This window comes from Ochotona curzoniae, unplaced genomic scaffold (genome assembly GCF_017591425.1).
Source record: "Ochotona curzoniae isolate NIBS_2020 unplaced genomic scaffold, NIBS_Ocur_1.0 contig_2861, whole genome shotgun sequence".
In the NCBI taxonomy this organism is placed as follows: domain Eukaryota; kingdom Metazoa; phylum Chordata; class Mammalia; order Lagomorpha; family Ochotonidae; genus Ochotona; species Ochotona curzoniae.
This window is the reverse complement of record NW_024465620.1, coordinates 1,734,886-1,756,635: the sequence shown is the minus strand read 5'-3', so window position 1 is coordinate 1,756,635 and position 21,750 is coordinate 1,734,886. Positions and strand designations below refer to the sequence as shown.

Here is a 21,750-nt window from a genome sequence, read left to right as displayed (position 1 = left end):
TCGAAAGGCGGCCTGGGCACGGCTGCACGTTCACCCTCAAGTTGACAGCAACCATAAACTTTTCTCGATCTATCGGTCCCCGCAAGAACAAACACCAGGGGAGGGGAGGAACGGAGTGGACACTTACGTAATGCTTACCTCTTAGAAAAAAACAGGAACGTTGTATTGTTTAAAGGCGGAAGAAACCTGACTTCCCCCTACACGCACTCCTCACGCCACACACTCAATCTCAACTTTACAAGGCCCATGAAGAAGCTAAAACCTGCTCATCGCCCCGCCCGTGAAACCCAGGCATTCAGCCTTGGGTCCTTGGCGTGTGCATTCTTTCTGGAAGCAGCAGTGCGGGGGGTGGGGTGGTGGCTGGGAGGACCTGGGTGAGAACAGCAGGTTCCCACACAGCTCTTAGGGCATGTTAGGGCCTCGGCTTTGCCTCCAGGCACTGGAATACCATCCCTCCTCGTTTTGTCCCACTGCATCATCTTATTTATTAATTTCTTTATGTTTATTGCAAACCCAGTTATACAGAGAGAAGGTAAGAGGAAGATCTGTCCCTTGGTTCATTCAGCAGGTGGCCACAACAGCCAGAGCTGCACCAATCTGAACCCAGGTGTCTCCTCCGGGTCTCCCAGGGTCCCAAGGTTTGGACCGTTCTCAACTGTGCTTTCTCAGGCCACAAGCAGGGAGTTGTCTGGGAAGTGGGGCCACCGGGATTAGAACTGGCATCCATATGAGATGCTGGTGCTTGCAAGGCAAGGATTTCAGCTGCTAGGCTACCACCGAGGCCCTTTTTCCATTTTTCTTGACAGAAGTCTTTTAAAGCAAGTGTGCAAAATCCAATTCATTTACATGCCATATGTTTGGGAAGCATCTGGAAAGTTTACTTAAAAAAAAGTCCACCTATTGGTTTATACCCTAAATACCCTAACAGCTGGGACTGGGGGCTGGGCCAGAGGCAAGACAGGTGCCAGAAACCCCACAAGGGTCTCCCACATGGGTGCCAATATATGAGCCATCCTTGCTGCCTCCTGGGGCATTAGTAGGGAGCTGACTCAGAAACAGACAAACTGGGCCTTGAACCAAGTGCTCTGGTTTGGGCGGAGAGGCACCAAGCAGTGGTTTAGCCCAGTCCAACACAACACCTGCCCCATGTCCATTTTTTTATTTAACCATCATGCCACTAGCAACCCTCACAAAGTTAACCTTTCAAAGGATCATCAAATGCTACCCTGTAATCAGAAGTTCTCAGTTCTGGGCCTGGCACAGTGGCCTAGTGGCTAAAGTCCTCGCCTTGAACACACCAGGATTCCATATGGGCATCGGTTCTAATCCTGGCAGCTTTACTTCCCATCCAGCTCCCTGCTTGTGGCCTGGGAAAGCAGTCGAGGACGGCCCAAAGCCTTGGGACCCTGCACCCGTGTGGGAGACCTGGAAAAGGATCTGGGATTCTGGCTTTGGCTCAGTGCAGCACCAGCTGTTGCGTTCGCTTGGGGAGTGAATCATCAGAAGGAAGATCTTATCTGTCTCTCCTCCTCTCTGTATCTCTGACTTTGCTATAAAAAAAAAAAAAACAAAGGGTAAGCCAATATTATCAAAAAGTACCAGAAATAAATCCAAGGATAGTTTCAGTAATGAAAAACTCCTGAAATGCAGGGAGAGATATTTTTACTTTTTCCTTTTTGCTTGTGCTTACTTTTCTGTAAGTTTGGAGACCTGGACTGCGATTAAGCTCCTGGCACCTGGCAGAGCACTCGCTGTTCCGGGCATTTGGATGAATGAATCAGTGAATCTCCCCGCCTCTCTGTTGCTCTTTCAAATACAAATAAATCTGGGTGGAAAAAAAAAGCCTATATAGCAATGACTCTCAGTATGCCAATACAGGATTGGTCAAATCACTACATGTTATAAGCATTTAAAAGTTCAAGTGGATTTATACTTTGTGGTGAAAAAAAAAAACTATAAAAATATTAGCTCATACTTGCGACATTACCCACTTGCCTTGTTATCCTGCTTTCAGTTTAGGGAAAACACTTGGAAAAGTATATTTCCACATTCCACAACTTTACCATGTATATTTTTTTCATTGCAAAAAATGCCTTTTTTTTTTTTTTAAATCTGGATCAAGAAAGGATTTTTTCCCTCTTCTAACAAAAACAACCATCTCCTTTGGGAGTTACTAGGCAACGCTCTGCGGACCAAACCATCCTCCAGGGAGCAGGGGGGAAAAGGATATTTTTTCAGTTTCGCCTTAAAGGAGGCTGCTGGGATAGTGACCCACGTCCATCTTTGAGCGGGACAAAGCTGTTTACAACTTCAGGAGGGAAACCAGGACGAACGTGGTTGCTAGGCAACTCCTGGGCCCTCCCGCCATCTTTGAGTGGGGCACCTTGTTTACCATTCTGAGATGTAAATCTGCACGGAATGCCGTTGCTAGGCAACGCCTTGAGATCGTCGCCTTCTTTGGTAGAGGCTTAACTTTTTTTTTTTTTCCATTTGAGAGACTATATCTCCGAAGAGCCTTGGCACTGCGCTTGTCTAAAAGGCAGCCTCTTAAAATAAATGGCAAAACTTCGTCGGGGAAAGACCACAAAGCTTTGTAAATAACCAGCGGCCATTTTTATTAGGGGTACTATGACTTCCGGTCGGGGCGGAAGAGAAGCTCTTAGGAGTTTGCCGAGGATGCCGGGATGAGTAGGGATTGAGGTTCCGAGTTGGATGGAGGCGGCCGGAGTTGAGTCTTCCTGGCAGCTTCTGTTTTTGTCCTCTAGCGACTCGAGGCAGCTGACCGGTTCAGCATTTACCGAGAAACCGTGACCGCCCCGGAGGGCAGCACATCCTGGGGCCTGGCGGCTGTTCCGCATGGGGGAGGATGGGTCTGGGGGCGCCTTGCACCTGCTGTGCCTGGCGGCCAACAGCGGGGTCCCGCTGTTCTGCAGGAGCAGCCGCGGCGGCGCCCCGACCCGCCAGCAGGTGGGGCTTCTAAATGGGGAGTGGGGTCCGCCCGGGAGGTGCTCTTGGGAACCGGTCAAGGGTGGGGGTTCAGTTGACATCAAAGCTCCCACAGAGGACCTGGAAGGAGCAGCAGACTGGGAGCTGGTGCACACCTGGGTTTCCAAGAAAAGAGATGAGGGTGTCTCCCCACCACCTCACCTGATGTCCCCTGACTTCTCTTCAGCTGCCGTTCTCCGTCATCGGCTCCCTCAATGGGGTCCACATGTTTGGGCAAAACCTGGACGTGCAGCTGAGCTCGGCAAGGACCGAGGACACCACGGTGGTGTGGAGAAGTTTCCATGGCAGGTGTGGGGCTGCAGCTGGCGACAGCAGGGATGGGACCAGGGCAATGGTGGCCCCTTGTTAGCTGACGGCCCTGGAGGTCCCCGGTTTTCTGAATGGGAGCGGCAGGAGGCTGTGACTGGCCTGCTGGGCTCCAAAGTCGTCTGTCCAGTATCTGACTGGCCCCAGTCTCGCCCCTCTCCCCTCGCTCTGTACAGCATCACTCTCATTGTCCTGTCTTCTGAGGAGGGCGTCTCGGAGCTGAGGCTGGAACGGCTGCTCCAGGCAGTGTTTGGGGCCATGGTGAGAGCTGTCCCAGCCCTGTGTCTCCCCAGCCTGGGATCTCTGCCTGTGGCCAGCCCCTCTTCCTGCTGTACTCTGAGACCCAGCCTCAGTCCATCCTCTCCTTGGTGTGGTCCCTCTAGGTCCTTCTGGTGGGACTTGAAGAACTGACCAATATCCGCAATGTGGAGAGACTGAAGAAGGAGCTGAGGGTGAGGCTGCTGGACAAGGGAATGAGGTGTCGGGTGCCCTGATGAAAGCTGGGGTGCCAGGGCACTGCTGTTCACAAACATTAGCAGGCCTCATGTCCACGGGTTCCTAGGTGACCTGGTCATTTCACTGCAGCATCGTGCATGGGGTGGTGTAATGTGGTAGATTCTGGGTTCCCTTTAGGTTCCTGCCCTCTCCCTCTGCCAGGCCAGCTACTGCCTCATCGACAGCTTTCTGGGCGACCCAGAGCTCATCGGGGACCTGACCCAGTGTGTGGACTGTGTGATTCCTCCAGAGGGGTCCCTCTTGCAGGTACTTGGGGCTTGGGAGCCTGTCCCTATGGCTGTGGCTGGGCTTCCGTGTGGCCCTGGACTGCTGTCCCTACCCATGTCCAGCTTCTCACCTGAGCGTAACCCTGAGGAATCTGTCTACACCCAGGGCTTACCCCACTTCCAGCTCCATAAAGACAAACTCAGCTCCTCCACCTGGTGTTGGCTAGTGGAAAAAATCCACAACCCAGCACTACCGTACTGCCTGCCAACCCCCAGCCTGGGCATACTCTCCCATTGCCCTAGAAACAGCCCTTGTGGACTGCCATGCCCAGTTCTGTGTGTTCCTGCAGATGGCCTGACCGGTCTTCAGCACACTGTGGAGGGTGCCACTCGGCAACCGGCAGGTCTCAGCAGAAACCGTGACTTGCTGCGCACCCAGGGGCCCAGTCAGGTCCCAACTGCTCCTGTCTCCCCACTCAGGAAGCCCTCTCTGGGTTTGCTGAGGCCGCAGGCACGGCATTCGTCAGTCTGGTGGTGTCGGGCCGGGTGGTGGCGGCCACAGAGGGCTGGTGGCGGCTGGGGACGCCTGAGGCTGTGCTACTGCCCTGGATGGTGGGGTCCCTGCCGCTGCAGGCCGCTCGCGACTACCCGGTGTACCTGCCGCATGGGAGCCCCACGGTGAGTCGGGGTTGCTGTCCCAGGAGGGCGGCCCTTGCCCCTGGATGCGGTAGAGATGTCCCCTGCGCTCTGCCTCAGGTCCCACACCGGCTGTTGACCCTGACCCTGCTGCCAGGCTTACAGCTGTGCCTGCTCTGCGGGCCGCGGCCCCCTCTCAGCCAGCTGGACCCACAGGTGAAGCCAGGCCCGGCCCTGCTCCCATCTCCCTTACAGCAATCACACACCTCCTCCATCCCCCCTTCACCTGCTCCTGCACCCTGCAGATGCTGGAGCGCTGGTGGCAGCCCCTGCTTGACCCGCTGCGCGCCTGCCTGCCGCTGGGACCCCGAGCGCTGCCCGAGGGCACCCCCCTGCACACGGACATCCTCGGGTAGGGCTCGGTGGGGCAGGGGCTGTAGGCCCTTATCACTTTGATGGTGGGTGACACTCCTTGGCCCACAGGCTGTTGCTGCTGCACCTGGAACTTAAGCGCTGCCTCTTCACCGTGGAGCCCTGGGCGGATAGAGGTGCTTGTGCTGGGGCTGGGAGGGCGCAGGGCGGTATGGGCAGCTGGTCAGCTGGTGAACAAAAAAGAGCCTTCCCCTCCTCTAGAACCTTCCCCTGAGCAGCGCCGGCGCCTCCTTCGCAACTTCTATGCGCTGGTGACGGCCACACACTTCCCCCCAGGTCAGTGCCAGCGCAGGGAGCAGGAGGCGGGAACATGGGGGGGATGGTTGGTGGCACTGGAAGGAGGGGTCTGCTGGGCTGCATGTAGACCTTTCTGGGCAGCCCCTGGGGTGTCCGTGAACAGGCTGCCTGCGGCCAGTGTGGCCTACTGTGCAGCCCCTCAGGCCTGCCCTGTCCCCTCCCCAGAGCTGGGGACCCTGGAGAAGGCGGACGATACAGCCTACCACGCCCAGCTACCCCGAGCCTGCTACCTGGTGCTGGGGTGTGAGGAGCCGGGTGCGGGGTGGCGGCTGGTGGCCCTACAGCTGGGGCCACGGCGACTGCTGCTGCTGCTGTCCCCTCAGAGCCCCACCCACGGGCTGCGTGACCTGGCCAGCCGCACCCTGCAGGCCCTCACACCCCTGCTCTGAGGGACCGCCCTGGCCATGGGTGGACACAGATGAGCAGCCACTAGCTCTCTCAGTTTATTCGCTCACAATAATACACGGCCCCTGGACGGGGAGGGGAGGGAAGGGCCACAACAGGGTGGGGTGGGAGGGGAGGAGGCCCCCACTTCCCTGGGCCCTCTCCCCTCTGTGCTTGGGGGGAAAGGGAGAGGGGGGCTCCCCCTGACCCCCCAGAATGTAAACAGCAGCAGATGAACAAAAATAAAAGTACAAAAGGCAGGAGGAGGGCTGTCCTGGGCATCCCCCTTCCCTGGGGTCTTCCCTGTCACCAGCGGAGGTCCCCTCACTTGTCCCCACCCCCACAGCCCCTCAGTCCCAGGGCTGCCGGGTGCCAGCCACATCCCCAGGGGGCAGGGTCCAGGGCTCAGAACTGCTGCGCCAACAGCTCGCACAGGTGACGGGACACAGGCTCCTTGCTGGTGCGCAGGGTCAGGCGGTACATCTGGGAAGGAGCATGGAGGGAGGATTCAGGGCTGGGAGAGCCCGCGGGAGGTGCAGGGGAAGGCTCATGGGGTCAGGAGGCACCCCAGGCAGGGCAACAGAGAGCGAGGACAGTGACGGCCAGTGGACGGAGGCGGGTGGAGGACGCGATCGTGAGTTGTGGGAGAGTCAAGGCAGGGGAATGATGGGGCCCAGGTGCACCTCAGGACCTCACCTGCGCTTGCGCATTGGGCTCCAGCCTGAGCAGACAGCCCACCTGCAGGGCTTTAGTCTGGATGATTCCAGCCCCCACGAAATTCTCAGGGTTGGGGTCCACGTTGTCCAGGAGGGCAGAGCCAAAGCCAAGAAGCTGGGAGGGGTGGGACCATCAGAGAGGGCAGTGATGCAACCCCTCACCTCACACACACACTCACGTACACATCCTAGCGGCCCAGGCTCACCTTGGCCTTCGTGACCTCAGCATCCATGGGGTGGTTGGCTTTGAAGATCTTCTGAGCCTCCTGTAAAGGCCTGTGAGGCAGCAAAGCTGACGTCAGTGCAGGCCCCGCCCACCAGACCCATGCCCCGCCCACCGGACCCATGCCCCGCCCCAACCCACTGGCTCAGCTGCTTCCAGCGCTGGAAGAAGTCCTGGGCGGCCATCTCTGTGGGCTGGAAGAACTTGTTGATGGTCACTGGCAGCTTCAGGGTGAGGGACTGGGGGGCACCCCCGTACCTGGCAATGTGGGAAAGACCACCCAGTTAGGCCCCACCCCTTTCCCAGAGGCTCCTCCCACAGGAAGCCCCACCCTCAACTCACCGAAAGCGCACAGAGAGCAAGGGGGGTGTCAGGAAGTCCCGCAGACACTCAATGTTGAGCACCTGCTGCACCTGCGCCCCACCGTCCACCTGTGCTGCCACACGCTTGGTATGAACGGCCAGCTGTGGCCACCGAGGTCAAGGAAGCCAGCGACAGAGAAGACAGGCTTGGGGGTCTAGCCATGAGCCATGGGGTCGCTGGGGACCCCAACTCTGAGCTACCTTGGCGGGGCCTAAGCCTGGGTACACCCTACAGAGCACAGAGACCTTAGACCCACCCGGCTGGAGCCAGGACAGTCCCTGTTTGGGTGAGGCCTGTGGCACCCACCTTCACATTCATCCTGGCTGTTACCTCTTAACCCATCCTGTACCTGAACACAGCACCCACCAGGGCTCTACCACAGGGGAGGCACCCCTACATCCACCAGCCCTGTGAGGAGGGGACAGACAGCAAGGCTCAAGGGGGCAGGCACGCCACCTGGGTCAGCACCTGGTTCCCACAGCGAGGGGATGGTGGGTGGCATGGGAGGCCCACCGAGGGCCTGGGCAGGCCATGAAAGGAGTCTGATGGGAATGGACAGGTCCAGACAGCAGCTGAGGTCCTGGAAGGGACACCCCCACCTGTCACATCCTCCATCTCACAGACAGGCACTGAATGTCAGGAGTGCCTGTGTGGGGTTCCAGGGATGGCTGGTGGGCAAGGCCAGCTGGCAGCGGGAGAAGGGCCAGCACAAAGGATATGAGTCTGCAGGTCTCCTGGGTGGACAACGGTGGGCGAGAAGTTCTGGAACTGCACAGACGTCTTGTTGCCGTAGAAGAGGTACATACGGCCTGTGACGGGGAGGGCACAGGCCTCCATCCAGGGTCCTCCAGCGCTGCCTCCACTCTCCCTCCACACCCCTCCCCTGATCCCGCCACCCTCCACGCACCCAGGTTCTGCCGGAACTCAGACTTGACTCCGATCTGCAGCAGCTGGTTCTCAAACAGGACCCCGTTGTTCTTGCACACGAACCTGGGTGGGGTGGTAGGTGCTCAGGATGCCAGGGGCCCCGCGCCCACCACCCACCCCCAGGCCTGGTTTGCCAGACACTCACTTGTTCAGCAGCTCATCGGCTTCTGGGACGGGAGGCCCGATGTCCTCGGGGCCTGGGCTGGAGGGGGAGGTAGGCAAGGTGTGAGGGGGAGGGGGCCTGGGAAATCCAACAAGCCCTGAAAGGACAGAACCCCAGAATCCACTCACCCAGACCCCCAGAACCCCAGCCCTGGCATCCAACCAGCAGGTGTGTCTGTTGCGAATGTGATACCAGCAGGTGCCCCTAATGGAAGATCCTAAACCCTGCCTTCCTCCGAGTCTGCCTCTGCCACATATCCAGAACCCCTTAATGGGAGCCCCAGCCTCCTCACCCTCCCTGGGGATGCCAGCCTCTGCCCCCCACCCCCAGAGGCCTCCCCTTACTCAGCAACTGGAGCTGGGTCAGCCAGCAGAGCCATGGGGCTCTCAGGGGCGGGCGGCTCCAGCTCGCTGGGCCATCCAATCCCAGAGCAGACAGAGAAGACAGGTGTGGCAGGCAGCCAATCCCAGAGAGGCAGCGAGGGACCAGACAGAGGGACAGAGAGAAAGGGAGAGAGGAGGAAGGAGAAAAGAGCCGACTGAGAAAGGTGGGGTGGCAGGGGCCATGGGGGAGTACTCCCGGGAGGCCACGCCTGGTACCTGAGGAAGGCCTCCTCGGGGGTAGGCCCAAGGCTGGGCTGGGCGGCGGGGCCGTCGGAGAACACGTCCACCAGGAGGTTCCCTGTCCCTGCAGGGGCTGGGGCTGCCGCCGGGGGAGGGGCTGCCCGCAGCCCCAGGAGGTCGGCAGAGGGCGAGGGTGTGGACTGCAGCAAACATGGGTGGAGGTCAGGAAAGGTGTGCCCCCTTGTCCCCTGCCCCAACACAGGCCACACCCAAAGGACTCACCACGGTGCTGGGGGTGGGCTCCACGCCCCCGTTGATGTCGTTGCTGCTGGGGTCCCTCCGGCCATCATCCAGGGCGCTGCCGGCTCCGGGCCCCTTCTTGCGCTTCAGCTTGGCCAGGATGGAAGATTCGCGCTCCGGAAAGGGTGGCATCTCCTCCAGCACTGTGGCCTGAGGGGCAGAGGTGGAGTGGGCAGTCAGGGGCAGCAAGTGGTTCCCAGGAGGCTGGGGCCGGCAGGCAGGTGGATGGGAGTGGGGCTCTGACCAGGACGTCGGTGCTGGCCACAGAGCTGAGGGTGAGGTACTCGACGGCGCGCTGTTGCAGCTCCACGTCAGCGTTGCGCAGCTGGGCGCCGGCCCGCAGCACGCCCTGTATGGTGGCCTTGGTCTCAGGGAAGAGGTTGATGAACTTGATGTAGGTGGACAGCAGCAGGGCCCGTGTGGCCACGCTGCACAGGTGGAACTTGGAGTGCAGCAGGGAGAACTGCACAGGGGGGCTGCAGGCAGGTGGGGGTGGTCAGCCACGGGCAGCGTTCAGGGACCTCTCAGAACACACCCCGCCACCACCCAGAGGCGCCCTGCCAGAACGGAAACCTGCCCAGGGCCACAGGGCAAGCTGAGGGGCTGGAATGCTCAGTCCCAGGTTCCTACTCCCGACACATGGTGGGGGTGAGACCAGAGGATTTTTCGGAACTCCTGACACTCCTGGGGGTTTCTGCAAGCTCTACACCCCCCTGGAACAGTGGGAGCCCCCTGCCACAGGCTCCCTCACCTAGAGCGGGGGTCCCCGGCAATTAGGTTCCCAAACTCCCCAAGGATGTAGCCGCCGACCTTCACCATGTTCTCGTGACAGGCTGGGGCCTGGAGCGCCTGGAAAAGGACATGCAGAGGGATTGGACAGGGCCAGAAGCAAGAAGGCAGGAGTCAGGCAGGGGCCACGCAGGTGGAAGCCCATGGGAGTGTGGCTGGGGAGACTGAGGGGATGGACGTGGGGGCAGCTGGAATTGCCAGCAGCGCCCTGTGGGCGGGGCAGCCATGGTCTGGGTCCCCTGCCGGTGGGGAGGGAGGAGCACTGCGCACAGGGCACAGCCATGCAGGAGGAAGGCAGGTGGACGGCCCGAGTGCCTGCGCCCCATCCTGGGGTCAGGGGGAGGAACGCTGACCTCAAAGACAGTTTTGGCAGCATAGCCCTGGACGTCGTCGCGGTTGGTGACAATCTGCAGCACGCGGTACCACACCTCTTCACTCACGTAGTCGCCCGCAATGCGGATAAGATTGAGGATGGTGTCCACGTACCAGCTGTAGTCCACTGCGTACTTCTCGGCTAGGATGGCCACCTTCAGCACCTGTGGCAGGGTGGGGCCACACAGCAGCAATCAGCATTCAGACTCCGGGACTGTCACAACACTGTCCCCAGCTGGAGGCCTGGAAAACAGCCACAGCCCCTCCTCCCTCACACCCAGGGGTCCAGCCCAGCCCCTCCTCCCTCACACCCAGGGGTCCAGCCCCACCCAGCCCCTCCTCCCTCACACCCAGGGGTCCAGCCCCTCACTCACACCCAGGGGTCCAGCCCAGCTCCACCTCCCTCACACCCAGGGGTCCAGCCCCTCCTCCCTCACACCGAGGGGTAAAGCCCCTCCTCCCTCACACCCAGGGGTCCAGCCCCACCCAGCCCCTCCTCCCTCACACCCAGGGGTCCAGCCCCTCACTCACACCGAGGGGTCCAGCCCAGCTCCACCTCCCTCACACCCAGGGGTCCAGCCCCTCCTCCCTCACACCCAGGGGTCCAGCCCTCCTCCCCCACACCCAGGGGTCCAGCCCAGCCCCTCCTCCCTCACACCGAGGGGTCCAGCCCAGACCTTCCTCCCTCACACCGAGGGGTCCAGCCCCTCCTCCCTCACACCCAGGGGTCCAGCCCCTCCTCCCTCACACCCAGGGGTCCAGCCCTCCTCCCCCACACCCAGGGGTCCAGCCCAGCCCCTCCTCCCTCACACCGAGGGGTCCAGCCCAGCCCCTCCTCCCTCACACCCAGGGGTCCAGCCCAGACCCTCCTCCCTCACACCGAGGGGTCCAGCCCAGCCCCTCCTCCCTCACACCCAGGGGTCCAGCCCAGCCCCTCCTCCCTCACACCCAGGGGTCCAGCCCCTCCTCCCTCACACCCAGGGGTCCAGCCCAGCCCCTCCTCCCTCAGCCCAGGGGTCCAGCCCCTCCTCCCTCACACCGAGGGGTCCAGCCCCTCCTCCCTCACACCCAGGGGTCCAGCCCCTCCTCCCTCAGCCCAGGCCTCTGTCCCCACACTCACGATTTCCTCGCGGATGGCATAGTCAGCCGTCTCAAGGTACCGCAGCATCTCAGACACAATTTGCTTGGCATTGCTGCGGTCGCACATGGCGTAGAGGAGATCAGCTGCGCGCTGCCGTACGCTAACATCCCGCTCCGTCTGAAGGGGAACAGGACAGCAGAATGGGGCTGGCTTCTTGGCTCCCTTGTACTCCCAGGGGGCAGGGGTGGGTGGGACCTGGAAGAGGCCCGTGCAGCCGCACCTTGAGGGCGTTGATGACGGTCTCGATGTGCGTCTTGACAGCCTCGTGGGAGAACTCGGAGCTGGCCAGCGTGCACATGCTCTCCAGTGCCAGGTAGCGCAGGTTCGTCTCCCGGTGCTGCAGGAACTGGCCCAGCTGGTTGCAGGCCCGGACCAGGAGGTTGGGCTCGCTGCCAGTGCCAAGAGAGAAATGTAGATGGATGTGAGGGGGTGGAGGACTCAAGACTTTGCTGCTGGGGTCCCTAAACCATCATCCAGGGTGCTGTCGGGCCCTCGAGGTGCCTGCGTGTGTTGGGGCAAGGTTCCCACTGCACCTGTCATAGTGGATGATGAGGCTGATGGTCTCGAAGAGGATAGCGTTCTTGGCGTTGGAGTGCTGCACCTTCTTGGACTTGGGCGGCTCCTGTGCCTTGTTGAGCACTGTCTCCAGACACTCCACCAGCCGCCCCTTCACGGCCGCATCCTCTGAGGAGAGGGGGTGTGCCCGGCCTTGAGCTCCTGGCCCTGGGGCCAGCCGGCCCACCTGCACAGCAGCCCTCCACAGCTACACGGGAGCCCAGCATGGCAGGACTGGAAGGCACCATGGAGATCCAGGATCTGTCTACAGACCCAGACCCAGGATGCCCCTTGGCAGGAGGGCTGTCTCCCCTTCTGCACGGCAGCCCTGTGCTCGCCCCACGGGAGGTTTCTGAACATGGTGCTGTGGCATAGCATCTTAATCTGCTGTCTGGGATGCTATAGGTGCCAGAGTCCCAGCTGCTCCACTTGCCATCCAGCCCTCTCTTCTGCCCCAGGAGAAGATGGCCTAAGTCTCTGGGCACCTGTACCCACACAGGAGACCTACATGAAGCTCCTGGCTTCAAACTGTACCAGCCCTAGGTGTTATGGCCAACGGGGGATGATCAACTGGGGATACCAAAAATAGATGGAAGATCTCTGTCTACGTCTCCATAACTATGTAACTCTACTTTTCAAATATTTATTATTATTATTATTGGAAGGCAGATATACAGAGAGGAGGAGAGACAGAAAGGAAGATCTTCCATCCAATGACCCACTCCCCAAGTGACTGCAACAGCTGGAGCTGAACCGATCCAAAGCCTGGAACCAGAAGCTCTTCCGGGTCTCCCACAAGGGTGTAAGTCCCAAGGCTTTGGGCCGTCCTCGACTGCTTTCCCAGGCCACAAGCAGGGAGCTGGATGGGAAGCAGGGCTGCTGGCATTAGAACCGGAGCCCATATGGGATCCCGGCATGTGCAAAGCAAGGACTTTAGCCACTAAACTATTGCGCCAGGCCCCTTTTCAAGTATTTTTAAAAATTCTACAGGCTCGGGCCCGGCGCAGTGGCGCAGTGGTTAAGGTCCTCGCCCTGAACGGGCCGGGATCCCATATGGGCACCGGTTCTATGCCGGCAGTCCCGCTTCCCTTCCAGCTCCCTGCCTGTGGCCCGGGAAAGCAGGTGAGGACGGTCCAAGGCTTGGGTCCCTGCACCCACGTGGGAGACCCAGAAGAGGCTCCTGGCTTCGGATCAGCATAGTATCGGCCGTTGCGCTCATTTGGGGAGTGAATCATCAGACGGAAGATCTTCCTCTCTGTCTCTCCTCTCTGTATATCCGCCTTTCCAATAAAAAAATAATAATAAAAAAAATTCTACAGGCTCAGGTAGCTGTAAGAATATATAAATATACGTTGTGCTCACTCTGGCAGCACATATACTAACCAAAAAAAGTAAGCAAAAACAGTGGCTTAGCAAACTAATCTGCCTGCATGTGGGCACCAGTTCAAGTCCAGCAGTTCTACTTCCCATCTAGCTCCCTGCTAATGTCCTGGGAAAGTAGTTGAGGACGGCCCAAAGCCTTGGGCTCCAGCACATACATGGAAAATGCAGAAGAAGCTCCTGGCTCCCATCTTTTGACAGGCTCAGCTCTGCCATTTACAGCCACTTGGAGAGTTAACCAGCAGATGGAAGAGCTCTTTTTTCTTTGTAACTCAAGTAAAAAATAAACCTTGAAAAAAAGAAAAGGTTGAGCTGCTACAAATGCACGTGCCCAGTTTCTGAGAAATCACGTGCAGCATTCACCACCTCAAGATAAGACGTGGTGGGCCCGGCGCCGTGGCCCAGCGGCTAAAGTCCTCGCCTTGAACGTGCCGGGATCCCACATGGGCGCCGGTTCTGATCTCGGCAGCTCCACTTCCCATCCAGCTCCCTGCTTGTGGCCTGGGAAAGCAGTCGAGGACGGCCCAAAGCCTTGGGACCCTGTACATCCGTGTGGGAGACCCGGAAGAAGTTCCTGGCTCCTGGTTTCGGATCGGCATAGCACCGGCCGTTGCGCTCACTTGGGGATTCAATCATCGGACAGAAGATCTTCCTCTCTGTCTCTCCTCCTCTCTGTATATCTGACTTTGTAATGCAAATACAATAAATCTTTAAAAAATTAGTTTTTAAAAAATGCCTCTTTAAAAAAAAAATAACACATGGTATCTTTGTTTTACATCTAAATACTTGAGGAGGCTCCGGCATGATAGCCTAGTGGCCAAAGTCCTTGCCTTGCATGTACCAGGATCCCATATGGGCACCGGTTCTAATCCCGGCAGCCCTGTTTCCCATCCAGCTCCCTGCCTGTGGCCTGGGAAAGCAGGCGAGGACGGCACAAGGCCTTGGGAGCCAGTACTCGGGTGGGAGACCCAGAAGAGCTCCTGGTTCCAGGCTTTGGATCGGCTCAGTTCCAGCTGTTATGGGAGTAAATCATCAGATGGAAGATCTGCCTCTTTGTCTCCTCCTCTCTGTACATCTAACTTTCTGTTATTAAAAAAAAAAAAAGAAAAAAAGATGTCGTGAGCATCTGTGGCCAACAGGAAGTGCTGGTCTTACTCAGTGTCCTTCTCTACTAAAATAACTGAAGGTTTTTAGCAATGGCAGGGAGCAGCCCACCGTCTCAGCTGCACAGCCACCCCGTGACCCCCACAGCCCGGGGTCACCACAGGCAACGGCAGCTGGGAAGCCCTGGGCAGCAGACAGAGGCCTGCTGGCCAGTCCGCCGCAGGGCCACTGCGGCCCCTGTCCCGGGCGGCACGGCTGGAGGGGCCTTCGATGGCAGCTCCGGCGCGCTCACCTGTATCACGTGCACAGCACGCCCTGACAGAGGGCGCCCATGGCTACAGGCACAGAGGTCACACGTACATACAGTCTGTCCCGCATCACACAGCGCCACATGGCAGACGGGGACTTGAATCGGTGACCACTGAGTGTCCAGTGATGGCCAGGCCCTGCCCAGTGGCTCCCATAGTGGCCTGGTGGAGGCAGTCCGGCCTAGCAGTGGGGGTGGGGCTTCAACTGGCTTCCGGGGACAAACTGTCTCACTCACTCCCGTGTGCTGTGCGCCAGGAGCAGCGATGTACCCCTTCTCCATACCTCAGCTTCCCTGCTTGCACACCAGAGCCTAGCACGCTGTAGGGGCTCTGCACACACAGCTGGACCCTTTCAGACACGCCCCTTCCCTCACAGGGTTTTACCCGGGGGGCTGACCTGGGCAAGACACCCCCTTCTAGGCTCAGCTGCCCCAGTTACAGGGCTGCAGTCTCAGCAGGGGCCCCGCTCTCGGGCTGCTGGTGCTGGGCAGGGCCGACTCTGCAATCAGAACCACCTAGTCCTTTCCACGCTGTGGTGCCCCAAGGGGCTGCCTGCACCAGCCTGGCCGACAGAAGTCCAGCTCGGCAGCCCCTGAAGCAGCCGGGAGCACCCCAGCTACCTGGAGGAGGGTAGCACTGCAGCAGCCGCAGGAGCTTCACGGAGAGCCAGGGCGCGGGCACGAAGTAGTAGGTGTAGTCCTGGAGGTCGGTGGAGGCCGAGGACACGATCTGGGGGGAGGTGTGGGAGTGGGCAGGTGTGACCAGGTGTGTGGGCACACGCAAGGAGGTGCTGCTGGCCACATGTGGCTGTGACAGGGTATGCAGGTACCTCAGGGAGTGCTGTCATGTGACATGGCATGCGGGCACCGAAGGGGGGTGCTGTCATGTGACAGGGCACATGTGGGTGAGGTACTGTCAGGGGCACACAGAGCATGGAGGGTTGGGTGAGTGAGGCTGCTGCCAGCACACGAGCTGAGAGGGCCACCTGGGCAGAAGCCCGAGAATAGCTGATCGCCAAGGAGGGAAACCTGGGGTAGGGGGTGAGCCAGGTGGCAGGCATGGTCCTCACCAGGACAGGCCCTCCCAGAGCCCCAGGCACCTCCCTGAGGAGCTTCAAGGCCCCAGTCCCCAGAGGCTGCTTTCCTGGGGTTTCTTGGGTGGGCTTGGAGAGGCAGGACTGGGAGTCCCAGACCTGATACAAGGTGGGATGAAGCAAGACTGAGGGGTCCCTGGGGGGCCTCTGCGCAAAAACATCTTCCCCAGGAGGTACCCTGCACCTGTGACAGCAGCACCCATCCCTTACACCCCCAGCCCAAGGAGCCACCTGCCCTCCTGCCCCTTTCCCGCTTCGTCTGGAAATAGCTGAGCTGGGAGGAGGCTGCTCCTTCCAGGAGAGGTACCGGAGGGCAAGGCTGGCACCGTGACAGCACGCACCCGGCTCAGACGTGACACGGCAAGCGAGACGCACGTCTTGAAGTCGTCAGGGTTCTTCTTGCACAGACAGGTGATGAGGCTGACCGCAGCGGTGACCACGCCCTGCAGGGTCAGACAACAGGGGGCTCAGAACCCAAAGGCAGCTGTCAGAGGCCATCCCCCATTCCTGAGGGCTGGGTCAGAGTCAGGTGCTCAGTGGGATCGCTGGGCAGCTTGGAAGGCTGGAGAGAGGAGCTCCTGGAAGTGGTCAGGGGCCTGGGGCCTCACCATGTGCTGGTCATTGAGCAGGTGCACCACGCGGGCTGTCCACTCGCCCATGGGCACCAGGTCGGGCGAGGCCTTGTAGAGTCGCAGCAGGCACAGGGCCGCGCTCTGCTTCACACTGTCCATGCTGTCCCTGTGGGTATGCAATGCCCAATGGGGGTAGTCAGGGCTGACCAGCCCCATACAGCCCCTGCACGCCCGCTGCTCCCATACTGGAAGGGTGGAGAGTCAGATGGCCCCGGATCACCCGCCAGGACCCAGTGCCTTCCTCTGCAAGTTGGGCGCCTATCAGTGCCGCCCCCAGGCTCATCGGACTCTCACTGCATCACCAGACATGTTCTGTGCCCTCCTGGGCCCCACAGCAGGCAGTGGCCCTCACCTGGGGTGGAGGACGTGTGTCCTGCTAAGCACACAGCCACTGCAAAGCAGGCACTAGGGTCCGTGCGGTGAAGCAAAAGGGATGCGAAGGGTAGGACAGGGATGGGACTGCCGGGTCACAGGAGGCCTGTCTACTACAGTGAGCAGTGACTAGGACCCCAGGAGCTGAGGTGTGCAGCTGCCTGGGGCAGCCAGGGGTTGAGAGTATGCCTTTGAAAGGAACCAAGCCTGCTGCACCTGGACCACAGCCCACAGAGGCACCGCTGCGTAAACAGCTGGGGACAGTGTCAGGAGAGCAAATAGGGTGGCACAGCGGTGTCCTGTCACAAAGGGTACACCTCACTCCACCTCATTATTCCAGCACAGTGAAGCGCCCGGGGCATGTTCCGGAAGCTGCTCCTGTGACTCTGGGAGCAGGGTGCGGTTTTGGTCTGGGGGTCACAGACACCTGTTCTGGCTCTGAGAACGGGATGAGGTTTTGGTTTGGGGTCAGCCACTGATTCATTCCGACAAGTGGTTTCCTCCTGGGGAAACTGAGGTCCTTGTGAGGTCTGGGGGTGTAGAAATGAGAAACAGTGGGAAAGGAGGACCTGACAGACCCAGCAGGGTGTGTGGAAGGTCCCCTGAGGCTCCTGAAGCCCAGAGGAGGCTGGGCGGCTCCTGGCCCAGCCAGGGTCACGAGGGCCTGAAGGGCAGCAGCTACAGGTGGGCACAGGGATAAGCCCTTGGGAGAGGCCCCGCCTCCTGGGGAAGTTCCCACTGTGTGTGACAGATCAGGGCCAGCCACTCGGTGCCTGGATCCCCTAACTCCCCAAGAACACGGCTGCCCAGGTCCCTGGGTTGAACGTGGAAACTGGCAAATCCAGCCTGCAGACCACACCAAGCAATGTCATCACCATCGTCACCATCACGATGCCCACTATTCGGAGTGAAGCTGTGTTCTAGTCACTTCTGCACAGTTACTCGCTTACATCCCCCCAACCCTTAAGGTGGTGGGCATCTCACACAGCCAGGGGCCATCCATCACTACAACCAAGTGCAAACAAGCCTGGGACAAGTTCAAAAAACACACAGCACAGGGTCTCAAAGGACAAAAGTGGAAAGTGGAATATGGGGATGAAAATGACCTCAGGGGGTGGGAGTTTGGGGGGCAATCTCATCTATATGAAATTGTATCACATAATGCAAAATTCAAAAAATAAATTAAAAAAACAAAGAAAGAAAGAAAAAAAACCTACTAAACTTGGGTCAGGAGAAGGGGGAAGAGCCTGAGATAGAAGTAGGTAAGCAGTGCAGGATGGTCCATGATGTTTGCCCCTGCACCCAGGTGGGAGACCCAGAAGAAGCTCCTGGCTCAGCCCAGCCCAGCCCAGCTCTGGCTGTTGTAGCCATTTGGGGACTGAACCAGTGTGCGAAAGATCTTTCTCTCTGTATAGCTGTCTTATCAATAAAAATAAACCTTAAGAAAAAAAAAAAAAAAAAAACAGACAGTGGTCTCCCTAGACAAGACGTCTTGGCGTCCAAGTCTGCCACAGCCAGGACCACAGTATGGAGACCTAAGCCCCGGGTGTGCTCATCCTGGTCCTGACCCTGGCAGGGTAAGGCCCCTCAGCGTCTGGGTGGCATGGAACGGAGACATCGGGTGCATGCCATGCTGGTCTCCTTCCAGCCCTTCCCTCCTTTACTTGCCCACGATCCATCCCCCCCAGGCCTAAGCTAATGACCCATCCCAGTCACATAGAAGCTGTGGCACCATTTGATGCCCCCTGCTTCATCAGGACTCCCCATTCTCCTGCCAGCCCTGCCCGCCCCGCCGGGAGGGGCCGGCCAGCGGGGACTCGACTCCATCCTCCTCTCATCTTCCCTGAGTGACAGCCCACAGTGGGAGGCGACCGTGCTCTTTCCTAATCTGTGGCTTCAAGAGGCAGAAACAGACACAGGCACAGCTGCCAGCTGCTGCGTCACCCTCCAAATGACCCAGCGGTCACCACTGGGCCTAGGCGGAAGCCAGCCTTTGCTGGAAGTTCAACCCAGATCTCCCGTTACCTGTGCCATTACCCCTTCCCCTCCAAGACTCTGAAGACAGACAAACCCTGGTCCTTGCATCCAGCATGGTAACCATGGTAACAGCCAGGCAGCTGCCCAGCACAGCCTGTGGCGCCCGCGGCGATCTAGCCATGCACAGCAGGTGTGGCGGTCCCAGCCATGTGTGGCTACTGAGCACCTGACCCTGCCTGAGTCCACGCCGAGACACGAGGGCGCGTGTGAGGGTATATCAGAGTTATTAATCATGCACACTATTAAATGTTAACATTATGGATGGATCAGATTGTGCTGACATACTAAAATCAACTGTACCTGTGACAGTATCTCATGACTGTTTCTACCAGGAAAGAGGAAATAGAAGATATTCTAGAAAGTTCATAGAATAAATGAAATGCAGCTACTCTATGGGTACAAAAGAATATCGAGGACCTGGTGCGGTGGCGCACAACACTTAACTGCTGCCCGTGCTGCTCCATCTTGTTCACTCCCCGAATGCCCACAACACGCCAGATGGGAGCAGGCTGGTGACAGGAGCCTGCTCTCATGTCAGAGTCAGGGACCCTCGGAACTTGGTTATCTTCTCCTGAATTTTGGGTGTACTGGCAGGAAGCTGGACTGAGTCACTGGGACTGGGACTGTAGCACAGTGGGTTAGGCCGCCTTTGGCAATGCTCCTGTCTTTTTCTTTCTTTCCTAGCCACTTATTTATTTTTATTGCAAAGTCAGATACACAGAAAGGAGGAGGAGAGACAGGAAGATCCTCCATCCGATGATCCACTTCCCAAGTGACCGCAACAGCCAGTGCTGCGCCAATCTGAAGCCAGGAACCAGGAACTTCCTCCGGGTCTCTCAGACGGGTGCAGGAACCCAAGACCTTGAGCCGTCCTTGACTGCTTTCCCAGGCCACAGGCAGGGAGCTGGATGGGAAGCAGGGCCGCCGGGATCAGAACCGGCGCTGACATGGGATCCCGGCACGTTCAAGGCAAGGACTTTAGCTGCTAGGCCACGGAGCCGAGCCCAATGCTGCTATCTTATACGGCATTGGTTCAAGTCCCAGCTGGTCTGCTTCTGGCCTAGCTCCCAGCTGTTGCACCTGGCAAGCCAGCGCAGCCTTTGGGCCCCAGCAACCATCTGGAAGACCCAGATGGACTTCTGAGCTCCTGGCATGGTCTGGACCAGTCCAGCTGCGGAGTGAGCCAGCAGATGGAAGATCGCCCCAAGCTCCAATCACTCTACTTTATTATTTATCAGAAAGGCAGAGTTACAAAGAGAGAAAGAGGTCTTCATTCCCCAAATGCCTCCTCAAATGGCCAGGCTGAAGCCGGAAACCAGGACCTCTCCCAAGTGGGCGGCAGGAGCCCAAAGGGTTGAGCCCCCAGTGCTGCTTCCCTGGCAAGGGCTGCTGGCGCCCCGGGGTGCTGCCACGCTGCCTCACACGTTGCATTCTGACCAGGCAGCAGCGCTCTCCCTCCCTCGGCCCTCACGCCCTGCAGCCCGGCTGCCCGCCTGCCTCCTCCACTCGGGTGTCTGCTGCCCAGGACACACCTGGCCTGGCCTGCTCCGCCCTCCCTCTGCTGCCTCCCCCTTGCCACTCCTGTCCCGTCTCAGCTGTGCTCACAGCACACAGCCCCCTGCAGCAGCCCAGGCACGGGCCACCACGATGGCCACAGAGGCCCTGCCCCTTCCGCAGCTTCCACCCTCGCCTCCCGCGCCACCTGACTCTGGGCACAGCCTCCTTCCCTGGTCCTGAACGTTCCTGGCCATTGTCTGTTCACACAGCACCAGCAACACGTTTGCTCCCATCTCTCGTTCTACACCTCCGAGCAGCAGGTGAGACCCCCTGTGCCTCACTGTATTCTCAACCTCTCTCTTTCAAATTGCCACCTCAGGGTGGGTTTGGCCTAGCACTGCAGGGTAGCGCATAGAGCCGCTCCCGTCAACACTGGCATCCCGCATGGGTGCTGCTTCGCGTCCCGGCTGCTCCACTTCTGATACGGCTTCCTGCTAACGGCCTAGGAAAAGCAGCAGAGGATGGCCCAAGTCTGGGGCTCTGTCACCCACGGAGACCCATACAACGCTCCTGGCTGCCCAGCCCTGACAACTACAGTCATCGTCATCTGGGCAATGAACAGATGAAAGCTCTTTCTGTTTTTCCATGAGTCTTTCAAATAAATAAATAAATCCTTAAAATAAAACAAGTAAGACACCTGCAACCCACATCGGAGTGCTTGGGTTTGGCACGGGCACTGGCTTTGGTGGCAGGTGACAGTGGTGATGGCTCAGGTCGCTGGGCTCCCGTCAACCCATGGGAGACACAGTGTCCAGCTTCCTGGCCAAGTCTGGTGGGGCCCAGACCCAGCTACTGTGGGCCCTGGGGAGCAAATCCGCAAATGCCAGCATTCTCTCTCACTCTCTCCTTCTCCACCCATTTCTCTGGCCTCACTCCACTCAGTTCTACTGCCTGTTCACAATTCCTGCTTCAGCTGGCTCTACGCTGCTGTCAGAGCAGACGGCGTGGGGCCGGCCTTGTGGCACAGAGGGCTGAGCTACTGCCTGCACAGCCAGCCCCTCTTCCTGGAGTGCCAGCTTGAGCACCAGCAGCTTCTAATTCAGTTCCCTGGTGGAGGATGGCCCACATGCTTGGGCCCGGCTACTCAGGCGGACAACCCCCGTGGAATTCTGGGCTTCCGGCTTCAGCCTGAGCCGGCCCCGTCTGCTGCAGCCAGAGAGTGAACCAGCAGATGGGGAGAGCTGCCTCCCTGTCGCTCTCCCACACAAACAAGTAAAACTTCAAAATAAGAAGGCCACTTTTTATTTCAATTACACTTTCCATTTGCTTTTCAAACTGTACACACTTTCCTACCTTTATTTATTTGATGTTTAGTGTCTTGTTGCTTATTTACCGACTTCACATTCCCTAGGAGAATCCCAACTCCCACCTC

General features: G+C 58.9%; 2 protein-coding genes across 7 annotated transcripts in view; one reads left to right on the top strand and one right to left on the bottom strand.

Annotated features, from left to right (window-relative positions):
* Window positions 1-2,513: 2,513 nt before the first annotated feature.
* FUZ (fuzzy planar cell polarity protein) lies at window positions 2,514-6,046 on the top strand. Of its 4 annotated transcripts, XM_040978004.1 has the most exons (12): window positions 2,518-2,967; window positions 3,173-3,294; window positions 3,489-3,573; window positions 3,696-3,764; window positions 3,970-4,074; window positions 4,515-4,712; window positions 4,791-4,886; window positions 4,976-5,082; window positions 5,154-5,218; window positions 5,262-5,264; window positions 5,304-5,378; window positions 5,565-6,046. In XM_040978004.1, the coding sequence occupies exons 1-12, from the start codon at window positions 2,857-2,859 to the stop codon at window positions 5,786-5,788; spliced, it is 1,260 nt and encodes a 419-aa protein (XP_040833938.1). In that variant the 5' UTR covers window positions 2,518-2,856; the 3' UTR covers window positions 5,789-6,046. The 4 variants fall into 4 exon arrangements, with proteins under 4 accessions (XP_040833936.1, XP_040833939.1, XP_040833938.1 ...); XM_040978002.1 differs by lacking the exon at window positions 5,262-5,264 and having other exon boundaries at window positions 2,514-2,967; window positions 3,946-4,074; XM_040978003.1 differs by lacking the exon at window positions 5,262-5,264 and having other exon boundaries at window positions 2,520-2,967.
* Window positions 5,830-21,750, bottom strand: part of AP2A1 (adaptor related protein complex 2 subunit alpha 1) — a 28,945-nt gene continuing 13,024 nt past the window's right edge. The window contains exons 5-24 of one of the 3 annotated variants that reach the window (XM_040977980.1): window positions 16,389-16,518; window positions 16,122-16,223; window positions 15,308-15,416; window positions 11,874-12,024; window positions 11,561-11,729; window positions 11,320-11,457; window positions 10,181-10,363; window positions 9,790-9,887; window positions 9,283-9,514; window positions 9,021-9,188; window positions 8,775-8,938; window positions 8,520-8,585; window positions 8,158-8,214; window positions 7,993-8,075; window positions 7,805-7,894; window positions 7,065-7,188; window positions 6,864-6,980; window positions 6,706-6,775; window positions 6,480-6,614; window positions 5,830-6,266 (exon numbers count right to left, since the gene is read on the bottom strand). In XM_040977980.1, the coding sequence (XP_040833914.1) occupies window positions 6,189-6,266; window positions 6,480-6,614; window positions 6,706-6,775; window positions 6,864-6,980; window positions 7,065-7,188; window positions 7,805-7,894; window positions 7,993-8,075; window positions 8,158-8,214; window positions 8,520-8,585; window positions 8,775-8,938; window positions 9,021-9,188; window positions 9,283-9,514; window positions 9,790-9,887; window positions 10,181-10,363; window positions 11,320-11,457; window positions 11,561-11,729; window positions 11,874-12,024; window positions 15,308-15,416; window positions 16,122-16,223; window positions 16,389-16,518 (2,464 nt within the window). In that variant the 3' untranslated portion in view covers window positions 5,830-6,188. The remainder of the gene's footprint in view (window positions 6,267-6,479; window positions 6,615-6,705; window positions 6,776-6,863; window positions 6,981-7,064; window positions 7,189-7,804; window positions 7,895-7,992; window positions 8,076-8,157; window positions 8,215-8,519; window positions 8,586-8,774; window positions 8,939-9,020; window positions 9,189-9,282; window positions 9,515-9,789; window positions 9,888-10,180; window positions 10,364-11,319; window positions 11,458-11,560; window positions 11,730-11,873; window positions 12,025-15,307; window positions 15,417-16,121; window positions 16,224-16,388; window positions 16,519-21,750) is intronic. The other 2 variants (XM_040977981.1, XM_040977984.1) reach the window with 2 other exon arrangements.